Source organism: Ptiloglossa arizonensis, chromosome 12 (genome assembly GCF_051014685.1).
Source record: "Ptiloglossa arizonensis isolate GNS036 chromosome 12, iyPtiAriz1_principal, whole genome shotgun sequence".
Classification (NCBI taxonomy): Eukaryota; Metazoa; Arthropoda; class Insecta; order Hymenoptera; family Colletidae; genus Ptiloglossa; species Ptiloglossa arizonensis.
Window position 1 is genome coordinate 6613500 of NC_135059.1, and position 17902 is coordinate 6631401.

General features: G+C 45.2%; 1 protein-coding gene and 1 non-coding gene across 2 annotated transcripts; one reads left to right on the forward strand and one right to left on the reverse strand.

Annotated features, from left to right (window-relative positions):
* Positions 1–370: 370 nt before the first annotated feature.
* Trnai-gau (transfer RNA isoleucine (anticodon GAU)) lies at positions 371–444 on the reverse strand. The gene has a single exon. It is a non-coding gene; the product is annotated as a tRNA-Ile (tRNA).
* Positions 445–774: 330 nt separating this feature from the next.
* LOC143153511 (calaxin) lies at positions 775–2254 on the forward strand. The gene is made up of 5 exons (XM_076324802.1): positions 775–901; positions 965–1125; positions 1192–1272; positions 1626–1730; positions 2066–2254. The coding sequence occupies exons 1-5, from the start codon at positions 775–777 to the stop codon at positions 2252–2254; spliced, it is 663 nt and encodes a 220-aa protein (XP_076180917.1).
* The last annotated feature ends 15648 nt before the right edge of the window (positions 2255–17902 follow it).

The window sequence follows — 17902 nt, forward strand, 5'->3', positions numbered from 1 at the left end:
TTGTCACGCTTAATTGTAACGTACTAGTCTCTATCGATTATTTTAAACCATTTGTTACGGTGCGTTGTTATTCTTCGTTCGAATGTTCGCGAGAAATTTTGGAACGATACGAGAATTCTACAATGATTCGATTCGAGACAATTTGAAAAGTGACAAAATCGAATTTATCGTATTAGAAGCTGGAAAGGGGAAGTAAGAGAGGGTAGCACGTGTACGATATCCTGATGGACGAAACGGGGTGTAACGTGCTGCCGCAAAACAAGAAATCTATTACTTTTGCATGGAACGAAACGTGGAGTAAAAATTTGGTCAAATTTCTTATTCGGTGAGCCTGTCGAACGTCAAAATGAAAATCCAAAAAAGGGAAATTTGGCCCATGGGGGAATCGAACCCGCGACCTTCGCGTTATCAGCACGATGCTCTATCCAACTGAGCTAATGGGCCAACGACAACAAATTCTAGTTTTATTTATTTCGAGTAAAATATTTATTACTGTATCCCGTTTAAGAACAACGTTGCGTTGATATTTGATAATTGCATCGGTTCCTCGTATAGATCGTTGTCTCGTGGAAGAACGTCGGGCGCCTCCGTGTTGTAGAAATTGTCCTAAAGTTTGGCGGTGTGAAAAATCTTAAACAGTTTTCAACGCAGTTCGTAACATTTGAAGATCGAACGATCGATTGGTTGCGTTGGGAATGTCGTAGTGTTAACTCCTTTCGGAAGAGAAGTATATTTCGTGGTGTAAAAATTTTCAAGTACCGACAACTGAACAAAATGGCCAGCGAACGATCAATCGATATGCTGAACAACATGCTAAAAGAAATCGTTTTTAGAAGTAAAAATTCGGAGAGGTTCAAACGGCTGGCAAACCGCACTCATTTCAATTACAGAGAAGTTGAAGGTTATACGTTTACGATGTTACTCCTTCCTTAACATTTATCGCGTTCGCTCGTTTCTTTCACAGCACTGGCAACCATTCATCGCAAATGCGTCGAAACTTTGGGCCCTATGAACAGAATGAAATTTCGTGACATCTTTCAATCGGGTTTCGACTTCACTGAGAATATTCGTCACTTGCTGATCGACAAAGTATTCTCCGCGTTTGATAAACCGAACGCTTCGCAGGTAACGAAATAATCAGAAAAGTTGCCAAACGATAAACAAATATTGCGCGTCGCTTAATTTTTCTAGATACTTCTCGATCAATGGGTAGAAGGTCTTTCGGTGATGCTTCGTGGCACCTTGGACGAGAAGATACAATTCGCTTATCAAGTAACGTTTCTTTGGATTTTCTTACGGCCTGGATTGGTTGAATTCTTAGAGAGAATACTACCAGAGCATTCCTTTCTGAATAGCAATTGAAATTTTACGAAACATCGTTACGTTTAAACGGAGAGTACCAGAAGTAGAGATATGTTTTTATAACGAGCTGTTTAAGAAATATCTGTCCCTTGGACACAAATGATCACTTTTATTTAGAGATAAAGGGGGTTCAAGGATTCAGGATAATATTTTATCAAAAATGGATGTTCACTTCTGGTCTTCTCCGCGCTAAGAACTTCTTATAGATAGTTCTCATTGTACTGGTTCCCTGCCTTGATACCACTGAAATTTCGAACGAACAGGTGTACGAAAGCGCTCACATATTAAAGAAAGAGTACATCTTCTTAATAATGAACGGTTGTTTGATCAAGCTGCCGACCGGCGATAACCCAGACGATGCTGTTAAGGTAACGGGGCCATTTCCAAACACATTGTGCGTTACGAATTTCGATACAGAATTTCAATCGTATATTTCCTCTTCGAGTAGTAACTTTATCGTTGTAAAACGAACACACTCCTCGACGTTCGCTCGCCACAGAAACGTAAAATGAAACGTGTTCGATAATTATCAAAAAAGTCTCGATCGAGACACGAGTCTCGATTTCTGATCAATTTTGTTTAGCTTTTGGTACCATCGTTGGCTACAAACTGCAATCGTGATTTCTTGACTCGTGAAACACTCGAGATCGATATTTTTCAGACCTACGAATGTAAACGTTGATCGAAATCGTTTCTGTTGCAGGATTTGATAGATTTGTTGATCAAGAAGCTTGACGTGGACCGTGACGGATACATCTCCGAAGAGGATTTCAGAATAACCGTAAAAGAGAAGGATCCGCTCCTCTTGGAGTGTATGGGGCCGGTATTCCCTTCGAGGGAGGCCTGCAACGTCTTTCTGAACACGTTCACGGATCAATTGGGAAGATACTAACAATTTTGGAGAATAGTTATCGGGGAACGATCTTTGAGAAACTTTATTGTTTCGTTCGCGTTAAATTCGTGCCAAGAGCGACGCGTGTACCGCGAACCTTGCCAGAAGGAACTCTCATTGAAAAGCCAAGAGCGTGTTCTAGCAATGCCAATAGGGGAGGAAAATGTGCCAAATCGGTCAGAAGAGATCCGCCTAGGTCGCTGAACGCTCCACTAAGTTTTCCAAGTTGAACCTGAGGTGCATTCTTTACGATTCATCGAACGACGAAGATTGACTTGCTCCCTCTTATAAACAATCGCTAATGGACCGCAATAATACCATCTCCTAATCGCATCGGATGCAATCCGTGATGCAATTGTTGAAAGGAACGCGATCAACTGCTCAATTGGGTTTGTTGTGCGCAAATTGCGTTTCAGCGGGACGCACGGTTCGTTGCCCTATTTTTATTCGGATCGAAAGGTACTTTAAGTTCCGGTGCGCAGAGAAAAGATTTTTGTTAACTTGTACGGTTAAGATTCGTTAGACGGTTACCGTACCCTCGTTGTGCAGAGATCGTTGGTCGGTGCATCTGCGAGATCTATCTCGTTTCGCAGCTTCTTACAGCTTCCGTAATAATCGTAGTGGGTAGGAACGATATATTGTTACACGTGAACATTTTCATTGCATCGTATTGCAAAAAATGTGTGTAATTTTATTTCAGTGTTGCGTCAACGTTTCGTTACGTCAACTTTTTCGAGTATTGTTTACTACGAAGTACTCCAACTGTATGGAGAACATTGTGTCTATCTCTCGCATGATTGGAAAAATCATGAATTAAATATTTTCAATCGTCGAATGTTAATCGTTTTAGTTGAACGTATTTTATCGATGCGTTTCGTATAAAATGAAAACAAGTATCGACGAAGGGTACGCTAATCTTTTTTTTTATAACCTACAAGAGCCACGAGTTGCATTTGGTGGTCTGCGATTGTATTGGGTCGTTGGGAAAGACGTTTCGTTTTTTTTTGGTGAAAATGAAACACGATTTTTTTAAAAGCGTATAAACATTTTATTAAATTATATATTCTCCATTTTGGAAAACGAAACGACTTTACGAAAAACCCAATATTAATTAGAAGTCTCGAGGGGACGAATTTTGGATAATCGTGATCAAAAATACTCGCGACTTTGATTGAAAATTCTATCGGTATTGGAGCCTCGGAGACGTTCGTGATCAAGAGAGGTCCCATTATTATTAACGAATTATCGTCGAGTTCTGTGAAAAACTAATGAAAGAATTCCACGAGTTATACGATATTGCTAGGATACTAATTACCGTAATATTTCGTCCCAAATTGTGCTCGCATTTCGTGGCCTCGGCACACAATGCAACCCTTGCTTACCAGCCGGTTTGCCCTCGTTTAATGGAAACGGTTAGCCGTGCACAGGGGGCAAATATAGATCTTGCCGTGAGTGCAGGGTAAACACAGGACCGCGGAAAAGCCGCAATTCCGAGCTAAACGCGACGACAGGGCTGCCAAGGTAGGTGGTGGACGTGTTACGAAAAACCATAATGAATGTTTGAGAATCGGTACGGTCGAACGAATAGCCCGATCCGCGTCTCAAGCAGCTATAACAACAAATTGAACGAGAAAATCTAGAGGCTTTCGTCGAAACGTCCACCCTGCCTTCGGGCTCGACTCACAATGCGTGGGCGTGCACACGTGTATACGTATAACACCGTATAACACCAACACGCGCCTCTCACCGGTAGAGTTCTCCTTTTTTTCCCCCACCCCGACCCCCACCCCCCTTCTCGTTCCAAAGGGAGAAGGTGGAACGATATTCTGTAAAGAGTATAATAACGTGCGTATGAAAGGGCAGATCCTTTGTGGGTAGCCGACCGTGTCTTGAAAGGATCCACCAGGATCTGCCGTGGCATGGAAGACGAGGGAAGGAGGATCGTCGAGATCGAGAGTTAGGGCACCAGCTGAGAAAACATGCCCGTGGCGTGTCGACAGCGAAATGTTCGTATTTGTGTCCGCGACCGTGGATGCGGTACATGTCGAGGAAGAAAAGATAGTAGTAGTCCAGGATGTTCGTAAATTCGTAGGTCGCGCACGGAAAGTTGCCGCGCGCACCTCTCTCGCTCTCAGCTCGGCGAGAAGTCTCGCGCGATACCTCGCTCGCCGAGCTTATCGCGAATCGTAGCAGATAATTAGACACGGTCTTGCTCGCCTAACTTTTTCGACACGTTCCACGAGCAAAATTCAAGAACAAGTATTACGCTCGAATGATTTATTGGGTCGTTCGAAAAGTTATTTTGTTTCCTTTTTTTTTTTTTGGTTTTTGGTGAAAATGAAACACGATTTTTTCAGAGTGTATAAACATCTTATTACATTATGTATTCTCCATTTTGAAAAACGAAAAGACTTTCCGAACGATACAATGTTGAGAAGTTGCAACGAAATTACGAAACGATAAAATGGATCTCGCGTAGTAAAATTCTTCCAATATGTTAGAAATTGATGTGAATATTTTTACCAACGAATACGCTTCGTATTTTTGCTCCAGGTCGTTGTGAAGAAATGCTAAATTTGCATGGAGAATAACGATGAAAATCGAGAATCGTTTTTATTTTAACACACTGCGCACGAGTCTCCGCACTTAAGGGAGACTCTCTCGCTGATCGAGACCGATTCGCGAATATTGAAAACTATTCTTTCGAAAAAAAGTTCATCTCCGAGAGATTCGGTTAAATGATCCAGTCGAGAAAGAAGAAGAACGTTAAACAGTCCGTGGAAACGCGTTCGAATGAAATTCCAGCTTGGTCTAAGTAACACGTGTTGCACGGTTCGCAGCTCGTCTGAGGCCACGATGGTCACGTGTGCGCGCAAACCGAGGAGCGGGACATTTTATTTTTCTCGTTCCCTTTCGTCTTTCGTCTTTCGTCTTTCGTCTTTTCTATGCTCCCCCTGCACGCGCGTGCACATGTACGCGTGAATGCGATCTACGCATTGGATTTCACGTGAATCGCGCCCCTCCACGAATTACCGGCTGGATTTATCGCCCGAAAAAAGACTCGCAGGGTATTCTCGTAATCCTTTGCCGTGGACCACGATGCCGGCCCCTTTGATGCGTAGGCGTGGGCCACGCAAATCGAATCGGTCCCCGTCTCATCACGTCCCGTCGGAATCACAACCATTCCGCGTAATCGGGGCTGATTATAATTTATGCTTTTGTCGCCGGATCGAACTTCCGTCGTCGGTTCGCCGCTTTGGAACTCTCGAGCCGTGCTCGAGACGTTTCTTAACGCCGCGAATCAACGGGTCGGTACAATTATTTATCGCTCGAGCCTAGAATAATTTAAACTCGATCGAGTTTCATCGCGAAACGAATTTCTTCGAAACGTTTCCATTTGTTTCGATACGTCGGTAAAACGGCAAGCGAGACGCGCAACGGTATCGACTCGAAAGCGATACGAGAACTCGATCGAAGGGGTAAGTAAAAATTCGCACAATGGAGCGTGCGAAAAATTCACGAAACGCCTCGACACTTTCGTAATCCCCTATTTATCGTACGAAGTTCGACTCGATTTTCGTTCGCCCGTGACTGCAAGATAATTACCGTGAAATACAATAGGGGCGAGTCCCCGGCTCGGAGCGTATCGTCTATTAATTCTCTACCGATGGACCATAGTTCTCATTTCTCAGCTGCAGTCGTAATTATTTACCGTACACTGATTCTTGTTACCGAACAAACCGCGCTCGTATTTCCGTCCTCTTCGACCGAAACGCAATAATTCTTCGGCCCGTTGCCCGCACGTGGAAACCGAAGCGGGTACCGAGAAAACCGAGGGGCTAGCCGAACGTACGATAAATCAGTGGATTCGTTAGCGGAATCTTCCTGAATCCATTTGTCCGGACGCTCGCCGTCAGGGTAGATCCCGCTGTTTCGACAAGACGGTGTCGTGTTCGAACGGGTGACTTCGCGCTGCCGTTTCTCCCTTCTCCGTTAAGGGTTACTCTAGTCGACTAGTTACTCCGCACGCTGCAATTTTTAGCTGCTCTGCGAGATTTCCTTCGACGAATTTGTATTTTTCTACAACCGAATAGACTAGCGATCGAAAGGACTTTCGTCGATTTCTCGAAATCCAACGCAGCGCAACCCCTTGATCGTTTCTCGGTGGGTGTCCGCGATGCGCGCATCTGCTCGCGTGTTTCGGTATCGACATTCGGCGAGCGTGCTCGCGTCGAGTACGTATTGCGCAAGCTGGAGCTCCGCTAGACCAGAACCAGCCGCATCGATATTTATGGACCGCGGCACCGAAAGCGGTCCAGCGGTTCTTTTCCAGCCCGATCGACACACGCTTCTGACGCTTTCGCCTATCCGTTAATTAAATTTATTGGCCGAGCGGGAAACGACCTTTCGCCCGTTCGCCGGTTCCCCAGTGCGCGCCGTCCGCCAGGAATTCGCGCAATAATAAATATCCGGATGCTTGATTTATCGGTTCGCCCCGATCACCATTGATACCGTGTAGGTGTTCCGGGCCCGCGAGGGAATGATTAACGCTCGATGGACGAGATTACATTTTCCGATCGTTCGTTCGTTCGTTCGTTCGTTCGATCGGAATTTCGTACGACGCAGAACTATTTAGAAACATGCGTGCGATACCGGAACGAGGCCTCTGAGAACAATACGTATCCGACGTGATAATCGTGCCTCGTTCGTTGTACGCGGTGTTTCGTAATTCGTGGTACGATCGAAAGGAAACTGATCCTCCTCGTCGAAAATTGAAACGAAGATGTGAAATAGAATTCGATCCAATTGGAATTCCAAATCACCAAGTTTTCCCGGATCGAAAACAGTAGACCGAATCAAGTATCGACCGAGGATCTCCCCTCGAGTCCAAAGGATCGAGTGCAACAAATATACAATTTACGCGTACTTCTAGGAGTTGTTGAACAATCGAAAGAGCAGTTGCACGGACACTGCGAGCGATCGGGAGGTCCACCGTGGTCCGTAGGGAAAGTTTCGCGTCGGTCGTCGTCGGCGAGCATGTTCGTTCCCTGCTCGTTTTGTTCTCGTGGAGTTAATTAGCTCGAGGAACGGGACGGTGGGGGACGTCAAGGCTGTACGATAGGATCTTTGAGAGACACGTTGGGTAACGCCCGCGACGTGCCACGCGACTAGACAGATTTCCAAGAGGAAGAAGCGGAACGTCTGTCTCGCGCGGCTCCGCCGCGGCGGGTTATACCGGGCCCGTGACGGACGGCCGCATTAAATCATCCGTCGGCTCTCCAGCTGTTTGTTTCTCCGCGAGCCGGATTCAATTCTCCTCCGGACGTCTCGGAAATCGAGAGATGACCGAAATTCGCGCGCACGCCCCGTCGCGAGAGACGCTTCGCATTCCCGCGAGGTGCTCTCCTCTCACGGTAGCGGTTCTCATCCAAATTACAGGGAATTTATGGCGCGGCGGTTACAGCCCGCGACCAAGAAATGTATCATCGAGTCAATGACTCGGGAAATAAATTCGCGACGCGCAAAAAATGACTTTGTCCGAAGAGGCGAAACGCCGTACCCCTCCATCCCCCCTGTCCACCGCTGTCCGCAAACGATATCGCGTTCCGAGGTGTAATTTCAATTTGGCGAGCGAAACGCGCCGCGTGGATAATATTGCAAAAAATGTTTTCGATCCAATAACTGGATTTCACTCCCCAATCGGAAACCGGGTGATCGAAATTATGCTCTTTCGCGTTCAAGTCCGTTGATCGATCCGCAATCATCCCGATGAAAGCACGATAAATTAACGACAGGTAGAGGGGAGGAAGAGCCGCGATAAAGTAGTTTCGAACTTTCCAATTTATTGGGTCGTGAAACGAATTCGTTAGCATCTTAATGACGGAATTTTTTTATAGACGCTACGCGTAACCTTGTCCACGAGGACGAGGCGAGCACAATGGATCGGATAGCCAGAGTTTCTAGAGGTTCGTTCGAATACCGACCGACCGTGTTCGCGTACGGTTGTTTAATGGTACTCGATCCTCGAAATGGAAAATACGATGCGAACGACGAGAAGAATTTGTAACGAACGTACGCTGCTCCATAGTCTTTTAAGATGTTTGGAAGCATCGACTGTCAGTTTGAAATATGAAGAGGAAAACGCATGGTCGAACCGAGATTAACGGTGACGATATATCAACGTCGGTTAAAAATAATGCAGGATACGCGATACAAGGTACGGTTAGGATATTAAACATTCACCGTGAATCGGTTTACTCGCGTTTCAGAGAGTTTGGAGCGCCGAACAAATACGACCGTTGGGTTCTTTGGGAACTTTTCAGAAATACTTCTCCGAACGATTCGCCGAAAATTCTGTTTATAATTCTTTCTCGTTTCTCGAGGCAGCCGATATCGGAGATCGAAGAACGAATACAAAACGATCGCTGTACGATTATTAGTATTCCGTGAATTTTTCTCGCTTGAACCAAAAAAAAAAAAATAATACCGAACAATTCCGTTCGAAATTAAATCGGTGGAAAGTGTTCCGTTGCGTTAAAAGGGAATTGCGTTTCGTTGCATCGGTAGACCAGTTGCATTCAAAAGGGGTCACTCCCTTGAATTCTCGTTTCTTCGAAACTTTTCAAAGTTCCTTCGATTCACGAAAGAAATTGATAAAAATTTGGAAACGAGGCGCGCTTGAATTTTAAGATTCTCGAATCACGATTCTAGCAATCCTGCAATCGAGCAATCCATCGAGTCCCGAAATACGGAACGACTCGAGGTTGAATCGTAATGAAAATATTGGACAAACGGGATCGGTCGGTATCGGTTGATGCGGGTCCAGAAACTCGTCGTGGGGATGGCCTTCGCTTCAACGTTCGTGTCAGTCGTTCCTCAACCCCGTCGCCTAATTAATTATCTTCGGCGAGCAGCGAAATGCAACAAAGTGAACTGCTCTTCGGGCGCACTCCATCAAGATCGCCCAACGTTCCGCGCAAAGTATTTATCAAATCCAACCTCCCGGCACAAAGGAAGATTAATAACCGGCTGAATCAAAGGCGCGTAAAAAAAAATGAACCACCGATATCTGCTTATTGAACGCTCGCTGTTGAAATCCGATTGCCGTCCGCAGATAGCGGGCCAATTAATGGACGGAGGAAGGACGCGAGGTTTGTACCGATAGAGAGAGGGGCCACCACAATTTCTTCTCCTAACAGCGAAACTTCGAGACAGACCGAGATAATGGGAGCGCGCGGCCCCGAGATCGGGCCATCGCCATAAACTATCTCGAGGTGTCGAGTTTGTCACGGTCATGCGAGACCGAGTTTTCAAAACAGGATTAGCCGTCGGCCCGGATCTCAGCGCCGTATCTCCACGGCCCTGCGAAACGTGGCGTCGTCCATTTTTCAGCGACGTCCTATGCGCTCTCCTTTCTCCTCGTCCCTTTCGTTTCCTTTTATTTTTCGTCTTACTCTCGGTTACGGGCTCCCAGACCGTGGGTAGCCGGAGGATTATCCACATCCGGTCATTTCTGTCTAATTTTTTTTTTTCCTCCTCCTCCTTCGCCACGTTCCACCCCTCGCCGCCCGGACGTACCACCGAGACTCGCCATTCATAGATATCGAGTGGTTTATATCGATCCATCGCGCGCGAACGTCCGCTCGAGAGGGAGTTTTCGAACGCCCTCGATGGCTTTTCGCATTGTTCCCCCCTACCGTCTCTCGTCGGAGATCTTTCTTACGATCCGATTCGGAATAAAGGGGACTCCTTTTTTCTTTTTTTCTTTCTTTCTCTTTTTTTTTTTTTTTTTTTACAGCTTACCGCGCGATGCGCACTTCTGCGAAACGATTTAACGGTGAAGATACACCGCCGCTGCTTTTTCCCGGGGGAGTTCCCGTCGACCGGAAGCACGCGTTTCGTGCGACTCTTGGGTTTCTGCAGGGTGTTGAATCGTGGACGGTGGCTTCGTACGTGGATGGAATTTATCGAACGACAAGAAACGCGTCCTCTCCTCTGGATTCGATCTTTGCATCGTTGCGAATACGAATACGGGCTGCTTTCTGAAATTATGAGGGTTTTATAGGGAAGAGTTATCGTTTAAGGTGTATCGCCTTGTGTTTTCCATTCGACGGTAATTTCTTTACAGGTGGATAGAATTAATCGAAAGACAAGAACGCGTCCTCTCGTCTGGATTAGATCTTTGTATCGTTGCGATACACCGGATACGCGGAAAGTATTTTTCATTCGTCGAATGTACCGGTGTTAAACGAATTTACGAAAATGTATAAAAATTATCATTTTCGTCGCACGTATCGGTTTCGAGTGAGGTATTACCTTACATTTTAGATACGAAACCAATTATAGAAATAAAGACGTATATACGTGCATTATTTGAATAACGATGTATTCAAATATCCGACGAAGACGTATAATTAACGATAAACGAGTTTCGTGTCCGTTACTCGTTGAACGAAAACTAGAATTTGAATATTGCGAAAGGAAATATTTCGCAGGGAACGAATACAAATTTAACCGTCCAATGGAAAAAATGTCGCGAGTCGGTCGTTATACGTTGGTTTTATTCGTTATCTTTTATTCGAATAAAATGTTAGCCATCTCCGACGAGGACTGGTATCTAACGATCTCCCGAGGTACCGTGTCAACTCGTTTTTCCTCATTTCGCAGAATGTAATCCGATGCTACGCGGGATGGCTCTCATTATCCTGTCAGGATACCCGCGGGGAAAATGACAGGTTCTTCTCAAAGTAGGTCGCATGGCTGGCACGAAATTTAAAATACGAGGGATTAGCATAATGGCAGGGGATAGGAGAAAAAACATTTTGACCGGTCGAAAGATACGGCTGACTTTTTTCTACGAAGCTGACGTACAAAATCTAGCCGGCTTCCACGGTGTCGGACGCGACGTGTAAAAAAATTCCTCGGGTGACGTGATAAAACTCGCGTTGATATTTATGGTACGTTCGATGTTGATTATTCTTCGACACACATTCGCGCGCGTAGAAAAATAATAATTGCGTCTCGTTGCGCAATCGTTAAGAAGATTTACCCGCTGAAACGAGAAACTTCTGACGCACGGTAGAAGCCAATGTTGAACAAGTGTTGGCGTTTTTACTCCCGATATCGGTGTGTAAAATTACAATGATCGGGGATTGTTGCGCAACGTTTGCGATTCAACTTCAGTTTGTAGCGTGTTTGCACCGTAAAAGATCCTAATCTACGATTCACGCGAGAGCATTGAAAAGTTTGCAGGGTGACTGCAATGTATGCATCGGGCGAAGCGAAGGAACTCGAAAAGTGGATTCAGTTTCCGCTACGTTACGAAGAAACAAATATTTCATACTATACGACGCGATAAACCGGATAGTCGTATCGTATTCTAATCGTTGAAATGTTTGGACGGTATCGAGCTCTGCGAGAATCGAACGCTTCGATTCGAATCTCTCGAAAGGTACAATACCGGCAGCACTTGTTCAATGTACAAAGAACACAGAATTATAATATTCCGAAAAGGAATATTTAATTTCGAAGAAACAGATTCGTACGATTATTGCCCAAGTATTAAACGTAAGTTACGTAAGTTATTACGTAAGCACAAATTATTGTTAAATTTACCGTGCAGTGAACTCTCGTATTCACGGTTAACGGTGATCTTAAAGAAAATTTCCAATCCAGAACTTTCCATAAGATTGATCAAATACTCCTCGAACCAATTCTACGTAATCGCGCTCGTAAAATTAATTTCCTCTCTCGCAATAACGATTCGTATTAAATTCTATCGCGATAGTTTACATCGAATCGAGAGATCCTCGTGGTTTTTGCATCCCGTCGCAGTAGTTTCACGAGGTACGCGTAATTTCAGGGGGACGTTGAACTTTCCAACGAGAACGATGACTGGAAATGACAGTTCTCGCTCCAAGATAAATATCCTTAATTATTACCACGGGATCTCTTACTTAGAAGTTAGTATTCTTCGTGTAATACACGACCGTGGCCACCTGTGTTTTCGCCTCCGCAATATCCCCGCCGCCATTTACGATAAAGTACGGCGGGAAACCGAGTTTATCCATCACGCTGACGTGCGCCATTCTTCACGCTAAATACCAGAAGTGCGTCTGTTCTTTCCTCGGTGGCGGCTCGGTTCGGATCCGGGATGAAGCTGTAGGTACATTAATCGAGGTTGATCGCGGTGATAATTATTTAAGGACCCTGACGTCCGTTAACAACGACACGACTACCGAACCGAAACTTTTCTTCGTCTTTTTAATAATTTCCTGTTGCAATCGATATACAACGATCCTCCGTTCACAATGGATGCCACGTCATTTTTAACCTTATCGTATAGCGTGTCTCGATGTTTCTGCTACTCCGACTTGCTTCGTCGCGGTTTCGCGTCGAATACGATCCTGTATATTACGATACATTCGCGTTACCCATCTGGAGGTATTTTAAACCTTTCCACTCGAGAGGCGAGCCTCGATCGCCGCTTAATTCGGTGTACTTTCTCCGATTCGGAAAACCATCGTGGGCTTGGTATTGAAATTAAAACTCAATCGCTACTTTCTTGTATGATGTAAACGTATGTATACGAAACGTTGAAATGTGAGAACGTTCCGTTTGAAATTAATCACACGATTCGAAGGATTTCAAATGTTTCCGGTAGCAGGAAAGCTTCGAGTGGAAAGGGTCAATAGCGAACGAGTTGTATTTTCAAAATTCTCCTAATCACCGAAATACGCTTCTCGAATTGGAGACACGAATCTCAAAAATGAACCCCACGATCGACCGGAACGACAACGACGAGTTAAAGGCTTCGACCGAGTTCGATACGTGCAACGATTACTTCGTACACCTTGTAGATTTAATTACGCTCCCTTGTGCACGCGCGATGATAAAGCCAATCGCGGAAAGGATCAATGGTACGTGATTCGTATCGCGTTCTTATAGAATTATTACGCACGTGATTCCGGTTGGGAGGAGTTCGCTAAAAAAAAAAAAAAAAAAAAAACAGTAAAGAATCCATCGTTCGGAGCTAAGTGTGCAACAGAAATCGGGTCTGATCACAGTAATGAACGATTCACCTGCTACGAGCGGGCACAAATATCCCATAAACTCGCGCATTACGCTTGTTCGTGGTCATAAATATTTACCTCTAAGCAAGCACCTGTCAGCGATGCAACGCTGCCCGGAAATTGATCCGCTCGTAACTTACGAGTAACCACGAGCGGCGGCGGCGGCGGCAAATCAGCGGTAATAATGAGCATTAAATAATGACCGTTCGATAGAGCAATCGATCGTGTGTTGTAATCAAGTAATTCGCGCGGCGCGAATCGCCCACGGGCATGGCGCGGCACTCGCTGGCAAAGTTGCCGAAGATTCACCGAGAATATCAAGATATCTCGTCGTCTCTACGCGGCCGTATCGATCCCTCGATGAGTATCTGCCCACGTAGCTCCGATATCCGGCAAGGTGTGCACCCTGGCCGTGCTCGTAATCATTATCGATCGTTTCCGTGCCGGCGGCTGGACGAGGTCAGAAGTTAATGCAAAATCAACGGCAATTCGTGCCGGAACAACACCTCTGCTTTGGTTTTCCCGGCGCGTTGCGAAATTTCGCGCCCGCGCGGAACTGGTTCCTAATCGACCGACGATACAGTTTCAATTGGAGTCGAGCGTTATCGGAGTTAACGGCGACACGCTCGGTACACCTACCGGCTGTCCCGATCGTCACCGGTCGATTTGTATTTCGCGCTATTCTTCAAACCTCGAACCGATTTACCCGAAACTCGACGTGCGTCATCTAGACGGATGGGAAATTAATCGTGGAAAAAGTGCACGGTGAAAAAATGCAACGCCGATCTCTCGAAGAGGTGACGCCAATTGGCCACCAAGATCGTGCGATTTGACACCTTTGGACTTTTTTCTTCGACAAAAAGAATAATCTTCGTTACAAGAAGCGAAGATTCGATACTCGAACGATCGGTTTTGCTGAAAAATAACACAAAGCTGAAATACGGACGCTCGTATTCGAAACGCGGCACGGTGGAAGATTCTAATTCGTTCCGTCGCGGGTTCGCAGAATCGTGAGGGTATTATTCGTCGATGACTCAGCGCGGAAAATATTTTGAAAATACGTTTTGAATATTAAAGTCGGAAGGCGGGGTCCGGCCGGAAGGTCGGTTTGTTCCGCGCAGATTTCGCTGGCCGAGCCTCCTCGATTCGATTGTCCCTTGTGCATTAGAGCCGGCGACGATGACAATAGGCTTGCGAGAATATTTACAAACGTCGTCGTCCATTGTCGGCGCGGGTGGCTCGTGGATTCCACGGGATACATGGAAATCCGAGTTTCGAAACGCGTGACGACACTCGTATAATGGTCCGCTAACGACTCAACATCTGTCGCGTAGTTATTCGAGGCGAATGACATCCTGACGCCTCCCCGCGGAGAAAGGAACTATCCGTACAACTTTTCAAAGCTCTTCCGTTGCTTCGGTTACGTTTCGTGGATAGAAGGTTGTCGAATCCAAATACTACGGATCGATGAACAATCCTAAAACAATAATTTTTCCTACGCGTGAAACGATTAGATCGCTCGGAAAGTCGTTTCGTTTTATTTTAGTGAAAATGAAACACGATTTTTCTAGAGAGTGTACAAACATTTTATTCAATTGTATATTCTCCATTTTGGAAAACGAAATCACTTCCCGAACAACTGAATATATAGTACACAATAGGTTGTTATTTTAAGATGGTACTACCGTTCGACGGTACTACTGTTTGTAGTAGTTAATCCAGAGTTAATCTTCTTCTCCTGGTTGCGATAAAAATGGACAAAAGTGTCTAGGAGACAATTGGGTCGTCGGTGATAAAATCGCTACACGGTGTTCCCGTTACGTGGTCTATCGTCGAAATGAAATTTTACCCGGTTAAGCTCGCCGGTTCTCGAAATGTGGAAACGCCCGGAATAGAAAGATTGGTTTGGAATTTACCGAATTATTTATCGGTGGATCGGTAGGGTGGAGCGAAGGTACAGTTACTTCCAAAAATAGAGTGACCGGGTCGGGAAGAGCGACGCATCGTTCCATATTGCGCCTGCCAAATACGGTGAAAGCGAGATCAGAGCGGGGCGCGTCCACGCAACGAGGAGATACCGAAAGCCATTATGGGGCCATAACGCTCGGAGGTTGGTGAATCGCGATTGATATGCAAATCGGTCGCATCATTAGTGGCGCGTACGTGCGCCGGCAAAGAAGGAGCACCGAGGAGGTGTGACCATTGCAGGAAAGAGGATTCAAAGGGTGCCTGTCGCGCATTCACTTCGAAAGGAAGAGACGACGATGGCCATCGGTCGTTAAAGTGAAAAATTATACTTTCCTACGATCCTCGTTGTCGCCTTACGTCGGATCCAGATTCAAACGGTCGCATCTGGGGAATGGTCAGCCGAGGGGTCAGCCCAATTAGAGCCCACTCTCTGTGAGAAAGAGGCGACGAAAGGGTGGGTGAAACGGAATTCACGCGGCTCGGAACGCTGCATGGCACACAAATGGGCCCGACGTAAAAACGATACTGCTCTAAAAGCACGTGTCATTTATCACCAGCCAAATGATTCTCCTCGGCTTTAACCTCCGAAGTAAAAGTACGCGCAAGCGCCAGTTGGTAACAAGAAGGAGAAATCTTTACTTCGCGTACGATTGCGTTATAAACGCGATTTACCGTAACAGAACGACCGGAATAAATTTCTCGATAAAGTACGGCTACGTATTTTTCTAACGCGATCGCGATCAAGGTTACTTTCGGCATTTGTCGAATTTTCTACCGAGAGGATTCACCGATACGTCGTCCGAAACGGTTTAGAGAATCGCGCGTTTCACAATTTGGGAATTAAAGAAAAAAAAAGAAATCCTGGTAAATCTGTTCGACGAATCGTGAAACGATAAAGATACTCCCGCGTTAGATACGTAATGCGAAATAATGTTCTTATACTTGGTAGCTAAGTATTATATCTCCGGACGCAAACTCTTCGCAAGAGCCGCGGTCTTTCGTTCGCCAGGAACGATGAGGACAACTTTCACAGGCCCGGGGAATGGTTGTATTCGTTCTCAAGAAATTTTAATAGATTTGCATCGTGTTTTAGCCCCGGGGAAAATTACCGGTTTCGGTAAAACGGTCTTGAGTTCACCATCACCTGATACGTCGTAAATAGGGGGCACGGTGACGCAGGTGTCTGCTCGGAGGGCGAGAATTCTGCACGCGCGATCGTGTGACTTTATTAACTGCTCTTTCATTGAATAACTGCGAATCGATTGAATTAAATTATTGGCTGCAAACTTCCGTGTTGAGAACCCCCGATACATTGTCTTTCGTTTCGTAAAACTTCCGAGCGTTTAAAACGCGAAACTACGCGTCTCTTTGTTCGAGATAGTAAAATAATAGCGGTGCGGTTAGAAACGTAAACGTTTGTTCCTGCTAGCAGAGAACAACGCGTTCGGCAACATTTGGATGCATTTAGTAACATTCGAAGATCCAAGTATCTACGTATATCTATATCTATACGTTATTTCTATTTAATATCGCTTTCGTTGATCGTATCGATATAAATATCAGACGATAAAATTCTCCATTTTTTCGACCATTTCTATCAACGAGACGGATCGACTAATTTCCGATTTCGATTTCCAAGACACGACGTTAAGACGCGATATTTAATTGGAATATTTTCTACAAGCACGTGCTCTCGTTGTTTCTTCGAAGACGTTTCGAGACTCGGTGTCTTCGATTACCGTGCAATTATTTTCCCGCGTGCTCCGTGTTACATCGGCGATAAAACGGGGACAATTTAGCTCGGATCGAGAGAATGGGTGTAACGTGTAGCTATAAAACTCCAAACTGCCAAGTGAAAACAGAAAGTTGGGGATAAGCGATAAATTTAACTTACCCTGTTACAAGTTTAACAACAAACTGGGGACAGGGTATGCAAACTTTTAAACGGCCAACTGCTGTAATCGGTCGGGCACGAACCTTCGAGAAACAGTGTTGATCACCCAACCGAGTTAAGGGTTAAACATCCGGTTTTCAGCGGTACGCTTTGCAAATAGAAGCAGCTGCGAGCGTTTGACTTTCTCCGATAACGATGGAACTATCGGCTCTGTTAAAACTATGGATGGAAAATACAAATGGACGAACGAGAAAGGGACAGATAAGAGAAGACGACGTAAACCTGGTTGCGTAATGGACCAGGTGCGATACGAAATCGCTGTCGCGAAATTGATCCTTGCACGATGTTAATTAATTTGGGAAACTATTCGCAACGCGTGATTGCTTCCGGCCATTAGTTTAATCGATCGATCGAAAAAGAAGAAGACTTTCGTCCACGAAGGCGAACACTATTTTGAGGGAATATTGTACAAACTTTCCATTTTAAAATGATAAAAGAAAACCGTATAATCTAGTGTATTTTGTAAATTTCGATTACCTTCGTTTATGAATCGTTTACTATCTTATTTTGTCTTTATGGTTCAAGTATCGTACATTGTACTAAATTTTCCCGTAATAATTCTACACAAGGGAAAACAAGACGGAGTGTAGCTAACCCCGAAGAATTTTTTCGTTAAAAAAAAAAGAGAAACGAAAACAAAATATTAAACACCGT